The 8,179-nt window shown below is 41.9% G+C and overlaps 1 protein-coding gene across 2 annotated transcripts in view; it reads right to left on the bottom strand.

Annotated features, from left to right (window-relative positions):
• Positions 1-8,179, bottom strand: part of LOC116840356 (heterogeneous nuclear ribonucleoprotein L) — a 336,043-nt gene that overhangs the window by 100,814 nt on the left and 227,050 nt on the right. For both annotated transcript variants that reach the window (XM_032806975.1, XM_032806976.1), the window contains exon 6: positions 6,323-6,386. In XM_032806975.1, coding sequence (XP_032662866.1) covers positions 6,323-6,386 — 64 coding nt within the window. The remainder of the gene's footprint in view (positions 1-6,322; positions 6,387-8,179) is intronic.

Here is an 8,179-nt window from a genome sequence, read left to right as displayed (position 1 = left end):
GAGAGAGAGAGAGAGAGAGAGAGAGAGAGAGGAGCGATATGACGTAGCGGAGGCGGATATGACGAAGGATTTCGCGCGACAGCAGAGCAAAGCAAAGCTCTCCATTCGCTCGTTCGCTCCCAGAGTCGTTGTCCGAGAATGATGGCAATTAGCTGCGGAAACTCGTCTCCGAGGACTCGCGAGATTTCGCGCAGCCGAAAGGGCAGTCCGCGGCGTCGATTGCCGGCGGCGCGCCTGCTAGTGACGGAACGTCAGGCCGCGCGTAATTGGGGCGAATTCCTCGAGTGCCTTGTCGTTCCACCGAAATCCTGTTTAAGGTTTGTACCTGGCGGCACGCGATATTCCGCTTCCCCCTACTAATTGCCGCTCGTAGCAACACGGCGCCGGCGGCGGCCGCTCGCCCCCTTCACTCCGCAAAGGCCGGCGAGGTTCCGCGCGAATCGCCGTGCGATAGTTATCCAACTTCACATCGCGCGCGCGTTTCTCACCCTTGTTATCGCGGACTTGTAAAGATTACTCCTTGCTCTCGGTATTAATCCTCGAAACGGGCGACTCGCACGCGCTCCAGTTTGCGCAGCCACGTGACCCAGACCTGTTTCGTTGAAGTGTACGGGCTACTTCCCGGAAGCGGAATTGCTCGAACGAGCGAATCGATGCGCTTATTGATTATGGTACACGGAGAAAAAAGTTCTTGGCTGAGTTAACCTGCACGGGGAGGAAAGACATTTGATCCAGTTGATCATGAGAGTGATGAATGCGCCTCGGTTGTAGAAAACAGAATTTCTGCTTCTTATGGCCCGAATTGTGCTCATAGGGATCAGAAATCGGGTTTCTCTCAAAGCAGAACGGGTTCGTCGTCAGGATGATTCAATCAAACCTTTTCCTTCGTGTGACAATGAACAACCAAACGCGTTTTGTTCAAAGAGAGAGAAAACAGAATTTCAGATTTTTATAAACTAAATTCGACTGAAAGAAGCAGAATTTCTGATCCTCATGACCCAGATTCTGTTTATGACCGGAAATGGTGTTCCCCTCAACCAAAACATCGTTCATCGTCAGACTGATTTAACCTGAATATTTTCTTTGTATGAACAAAACAATGAACAAATCAAGTGTGTCTTGGTTAAAGGGAACAGTATTTTAGATTCTCATGGCTGAAATTCGGTTTTAATTTCTGGTTCACACAAACCAAATTTCGCTAAAGGAAGAAAATTTTCTTCTTCTTATAAATTCTACTGAAATTCTATTGGTAAGAAACAGAAATTCTGCTTCCTTTCCAACCAAAACGTGTTGTCGAGTTAATTCGACTATTTCCCCCGTGTATAATTCCACAAGCGAATATAAAGTCGCGCGGATACTTTTCTCATCAGGACAATCTCGTTTGCCACGGCTGCGCCGATTTCAGAATGGGAGAGGAAAAGTGCGAGAACGCGCGAGCGCGACAAAAGGAGAGAGAAAGAAAGACAGAGAGAGAGAGAGAGAGAGAGAGATGGGGACAGAGAGGAAGAACGCGCGGAGAGCGAGTTTTTCTCCCTCATCTTGAGAATTTACTCGCGGAAGTAAACTCGCATAGCTAGATTGTCTTAGCGTAATTGCCATTTGACGCTCTAATTCGCGTCGGGACGCAGCGCGGAGCGATTATCTCGGGAACGGGGCGCTAACGCCGCGAGCTGGGTCGCGCTCGCTCGTGGCGTTGGTAATCTTCATTAGCCCGGTGGAAAGAAACGCGGTAATTAATGTCGCGAGATAACTCGAAATAATTTACGCGTCAGAGCGGCGGCAAAGCGGCCGCTTTCGCGCAACAGCGGGCCGTTGCTGCGCGTCCGTTCGCACACGTTCGCGCCTTCATTCGTGCGATTTAATCGTTGGTCAGTGAACCGTGACTTGCAAGAATAATTTGCGCGAGCGCGGCCTCCCAACCGAGCACACGCGCCCGCGTTGTTTCGGCTCCGGACTTTTTAACGAGGCTCCGTGCGTGTGTACGTGCGTATCATGAGTGTACACGTGTTCGTGTGTTTGTTGCGTGATATATATATATATACATATTTATACACACGCGGTGTATATACACGCAGTGTGTGTGTGTGTGTGTGTGTGTGTGTGTGTGTATATGCGTGTGGCTAGGAGTGTTAACTGGGACGGGAGGGAGGATCGGTTTTTGCAGATCAATACGTCGCAAAAGTGAATTACGCGCGACGGAAAATGAATGGAAACATCGCATTACGCGCGAGACGCCCCGGGCATTGAAATAAAATGTAATTGTTTGGCGAGTGTGCGTTTTACGTTACGCCCCGCGTTGCGGAATGAAGGTACCTGCTCTACGAGTACGTGTGCGTGCGGGACGTAAACTCGCAATTTCGAGAGCGTGTTGTCGCCGGCGGAATGATCACCGATCGGCTCTGCTTATTCGCCGCGTCGTCGCGACGCCACTTGCGAGACTCGAGACTTTAACTCCAGCTTGGCACTTGTGGGTCAAATTGTGTGACTCAAGTGAAAGATCTCACAGTTGCTGAATGATGAATTATTGTATTCGTATAAAGACAGGATTACTTCCTTAAAGAATGCAAAGTTTTTACTTTTTCTTTCTGTGTAAAATGAATATACTATCTTTTCTCTTTGAATGGTCTATTTTGAAGATGATTGAGAAATTTTGCAAATTTATCTTTGTACATTTAAAGCTGTAACATCTGTCACCGAGTAAGCACGTTTATGGATATTTTTTAAGTAAGGGCGTATCACAGTGTGCGTGTGGATTTTACAGACTCAGATCTGTATTAATAGTCGTTACTTGAATCTAATCTCTCCTGAAATACTCAGGTCGGAAATTAGAGTTAGATCTGTGAGTTTTTTAGTTAAATAATATTATGTAACATGTTTGTAATCATGATACAATCAAAGAATACAATTCTAAAGACAAATCTCACTTGAGATAAGTTTTAAGTGACGACTGTTATTATGAGTCTTAGAGGTAGATCTGAGTTTTTCAGCTGAATAGCAGATACAAAAATATAATGTCGCATTATCATATGATTAAAAAGAAAAAAAAAACTCAAATCTAACTCTAAATTTAGATCTAAATATCTCATATGAGGCAAGTTTTAAGTAATGACTAGTCGTTACTTGAATCTAATCTCTTCTGAGATACTCAGGTCGGAAATTAGAGTTAGATCTGTGAGTTTTTTAGTTAAATAATATTATGTAACATGTTTGTAATCATGATACAATCAAAGAATACAATTCTAAAGACAAATCTCACTTGAGATAAGTTTTAAGTGACGACTGTTATTATGAGTCTTAGAGGTAGATCTGAGTTTTTCAGCTGAATAGCAGATACAAAAATATAATGTCGCATTATCATATGATTAAAAAGAAAAAAAAAACTCAAATCTAACTCTAAATTTAGATCTAAATATCTCATATGAGGCAAGTTTTAAGTAATGACTAGTCGTTACTTGAATCTAATCTCTTCTGAGATACTCAGGTCGGAAATTAGAGTTAGATCTGTGAATTTTTTAGTTAAATAATATTATATAACATGTTTGTAATCATGATACAATCGAAGAATACAACTCTAAAGACAAATCTCACTTGAGACAAGTTTTAAGTGACGACTGTTATTATGAGTCTTAGAGGTAGACCTGAGTTTTTCAGCTGAATAGCAAATACAAAAATATAATGTCGCATTATCATATGATTAAAAAGAAAAAAAACTCAAATCTGACTCTAAATTTAGATCTGAATATCTCATATGAGGCAAGTTTCAAGTAACGACTATCAACACCCCAGACCCCAGTGTGCCAAACCGAGTAGCAAGAGATAGGTGTGAAAACGAGGGGTTGATATTCTCGCAACGCACTGTGCCGCGAGAACACTCCTGACATCGTTACGCGTTTGGATGCGTTCGAAGCTTTGCGCGTGATTCGAGCTTCAAGGGGGATTATTCGTGTCGTTTCATGTCGGGCGGTCCGAATGATTATGCGTATCTTTGTGTCGTTACGGCGTGTCGTCTCGTGTGCCAGATTGAATCGACCTATCGGTTTCCGGTTGGTATGTGAATGTTCGCGACTAACTCATGCGACCGCTTCCGAATTTCGAGCTCCTGGATCGTTCCCGTCGGCATTCGCGTCTCGCGCGAATCGGCTTTTCATCTCGGCGGATCTTCGATGGTCGGTTGCACTTTTTGCTGTACGTGCTTTTAATTTCGTGTCGTTCTCATGCGGCGAGCCGTGCTGCTGCTTGAAGTGAAGCAGCCGCGGGGCTCAACGTTTCACGGAATGTGAATGGATTTCAATCGGAATCGTGTGCCGCGACCGACGCCACATGTCGAGGTGATGAATGCCATTTATGCTGGCCCGCGAAATCAAAGCGGGAATGCGGAGAGAGAATCTCTTCGGCAGCTTCCTCAAATAAAGGAAATGTTTTTGTGAAAGGTTTCATTAAAAAAATTTTTTTGTTAAAATAAAATTTCTCCTACTTGAGAAGCAACTCTATCGGCTAGTGAAAAAAATTACCAGAATTTGCTCAAAACAAAATGTCACGTAAAATGTAATATAAAGATCTGAGGATAACTTTTAGTAAATTTGTTGTTGCATCAATATAAAAAAATTTACTCATTATTTTATAATAAAATAATACAGTAACATTAATAATAATATAGCAATATAATTATATTATTTAACAATAAAATAAAGTTATGAGATTTCATGAGAAATAGAGATTTGCATATATAATGTAACAATTTAATAATTAATTCAATGCAATATAATTTTGCTTCATAAATATAATTTAAAAAATTGTAAAATTTTCAATTATCGAACAGTCTCAAATCACGATGATCATGAAAATTTATTTAGGTATCTCGCGTTTTGATTGAATATCTAAAGGCTTTTATGATTGAAATTAAATAAAATATTGTTCACAGCTTCTCCTTTCTTTTTCAGATTTTACCACTCAACGTTTATGATCCTTTATGCAGCTAATCTACAGATATGACAAACTCAATTCAACTAAATGCCGAATTCTCTGCCAAGAGACGTGGCTTGATCGCGGTAGGTGGGCGATTTTGACGGTCAACCTCGGTATTCTTGTATACGGAATATTTCATCAGGAATTTATGAACAACAGAGGCGGTTCTCCCGGCGAAACTTTTCCGCGCTCTCGTCTGGAACGTCGTTTGATCCAATTAGGGAGGTTTCCCTTATCGAAAAAGGGGAGAAATCGCGCAACACGCTTGGCGCCGGGAACGATCCACCATGCGTTTCACACGTACGCGATGACGCTGCCAATTGGATCGAATTCCGCGGGAAGAGGTCAATGGAAATACCGTCGCTTGGCCCCTTTCCGTAGAACGCGATCCAACGTCGACGGTGCGGGTGCGGGTAGCGAGGAAACCCTTTTCTCGCGACAAATAAGCACTGGAATCTGATGACGAGGTTTGACCTCATCTGATGATGCGATTTTGATAACGAGAAGAAAATAGCGCGAGCTTTTGGCTTTTCCTAAAATTCTATTTGAACGGACGTCGTTTCGACGACAATTTTGATACATTATATGCCGCAGATGCATCGAATTTCATTTAGGTGATTTCTATCGTGCTTCTCAGAGACTTGATGTGATTATTCTTTGATCTTAGTAGTAAATATAAATAATAAAATAATAAATATAATTTTTCATTAAAAAGAATAAGTTATTCTTAAATATTAATGATAATAGAAATTTTATAATTTGAAGAATGTCCACTCAGAGAAATAAAGTGGCATGTTGAACAAAATTCGAAATGAGAGAAAAATTTTCCAAAATAAGAGAAAGCTTTCGAGATATTTCAAATGGCTTTTCGATCGCGAGATTCAATTTGCAAAATGTAGATCCGGAGAAATGAAGTACTTAATTGAATAAAATTTGGAACAAGAAAAAAGAGTGGAAAAGGCCCAGAATGAGAAAAAGCTTTTGAGTGCCCCCAGGTGGCTGTTCGATCGGTTGCTCGCGAAGCGCGATTTGAAAAACGTTAATCGAGAGAAACGAAGAGACATGTGGGAGAAAATCTGGAATGAGAAAGATGTTTCGGCCAGCTACCTCAGGTGGTTTTTCGTTTGATTGCTCGCGCTGTTCGAAGAAGAAGCGGGCTTCCCCGCCCTCGCACCCGTGCCTTCGATCGCTGAAACGCACGTCGAGAGAGACACGAAGAGTGGTTGCGTGTCTCTATGTATGCGTGTATGCGTGTTCGTGTGGGCGTGTGCGTGTGTTACGAAGTTACACGTACATAACATCGATAGAAGGAAATAAAAAAAGAAATGTAGGAGATGAAAGAGAAAGACAGACTCACCCAACGTCGGCGTCGTGTAATCCCAGCTCTCGGTATCGTTCTTGTAGACGTTGAGCTTCGTTGGCTGAAAAAGAAAATACACAACATCATTCAAATGCGTCTCGAGACATCACACGGATCGAGTCGACGTGTAAGTTATTGTTTTCTCTTTGATACACAATCGCGCGCCGCGCGGCGCGATTTAGCACGTTGGAATGTCAGAGGAATACAAAAATAACGGCGGACCGATCGATCAGTTATGTCAGAGGCTTGCGGAACTTTGTCCGTTCTTTGGCCATATTTCTTTGGAAATAATAACGAAACAAAACACACATACACGTCATGTTCCCTCAAAGTGTTCAAATAGATTTATTGTCGCAACTGTAAACCGCGCTAGCAAATCTATAATCGTAATGTACTGACAGCCAGTTTGCTATGTTACAGTAACCAAGTCGCAGAGCTGCATAAGATTTGTGTCTAAGGGTTCTGCAAAACCGTGCCACTTGATGCTGAATGTTTCGCTGTCTAGACCAATTACAAACCTTTGTGCGCTCCAAAGTGTTTGTAGATCCAAGCAGATTCTACACTTAATGAAGTTTCATGTTAAAGCATATATATACTAGATTTGTCAAGCACGACAAAGATGATCCTATATCACATCTAATGGAAAATATGATTTGGTGTGTGCTAATCATTTTGCTGTTATATTAAAGGAAATGAAAAGAATTAATGGCCTTCAATGTAGCTAAATGGTCAGGTGTTCTAGCAATATAGAAGTTAACCAGAGCAAAAATGCTCACTGAGAATGTCTCGAATATTCAAATATAATAAAATATTATTAAATATATATTCACATACAAAGATACACAATTTATATCAATATATTATGTAAAAAATACAAACAGTTATTAACATAAGAAGGCAAACTTAAATTGCGTAACGCATAATAACATCTTTCTTCACTGTCTATTAAATAATTGCAAGATCTGTTTAGTAAAATTAATGAATTTGTTTCGCGAACTTCAATTTTAGCTCGAGATACGGTTTGTTGCAATAACTATGATAATATCAAGGAAAATGAGTTTGCTCTATCAGCAAATTGGCAATTGCTTCTAAACCTAATATCCTTGCTGCAGATCTGCTTATTTATAACATGCAATTTTTCCCAGCAACCTACGGATTTGCAGAATCGAGTGAACCATTTTTCCGTGTTTGCCGCCGTTACCCACCACCTTCTGCAATCTTCCCGGTGAAATTGTCTAATTCCGCCTTCTCAAAATGACATTTCTCGTTGCCGGTGGAATCATCCACGTTTCGACGGGCTTTCGCAAGTCTCCGATACAAATGGATAAGTAAGAACCAAGAAAATCGATCGCCCTCACACATTAGATTGCGCCCCAGACGACGTTACTGTCCCCGTTCGGAAGAAAAGCAGCCCCGAGCGCGCGCACACGGAGAACGAGGGGAGAGAACTTTACTCGTAAACGCGAAGCTTCGCCTTCAAATGGATAGGTACGTCCGGAGGTGACGTGTAATATTGTTATTGAAACAGTTTCATCGAGTTCCCAGTCAGTTCCTAGGCGAACTCGGTAGGGATCCAATGAGAAATATCGTTAACCATAACTCGATATCTCAATTTTCGACGGTACCGTGTAAAGCGCACAACATTCTCCCCTCCCCCTTACCCACCCAATCCCCTTTCGATTACAGGTAACGAATAGCCTGTGCTTGTTCTCGGCCGCCTAATGAATACTTCGGCGAATCTCACGGGCATGCGAGACTAATTCGATTAAGCTTAAGCGACGCAAATCCCCGGGTGTTAAATAGAGCAGCTCACTCTCTCTCTCTCTCTCTCTCTCTCTCTCTCTCTCTCTCTCT

The sequence above is a fragment of the Odontomachus brunneus genome, unplaced genomic scaffold (genome assembly GCF_010583005.1).
Source record: "Odontomachus brunneus isolate Ranch 3 - 2012 unplaced genomic scaffold, Obru_v1 Obru_scaffold_009, whole genome shotgun sequence".
NCBI lineage: Eukaryota > Metazoa > Arthropoda > Insecta > Hymenoptera > Formicidae > Odontomachus > Odontomachus brunneus.
The sequence above is the reverse complement of the archived record's forward strand: the minus strand, read 5'-3'. Positions and strand labels throughout refer to the sequence as shown.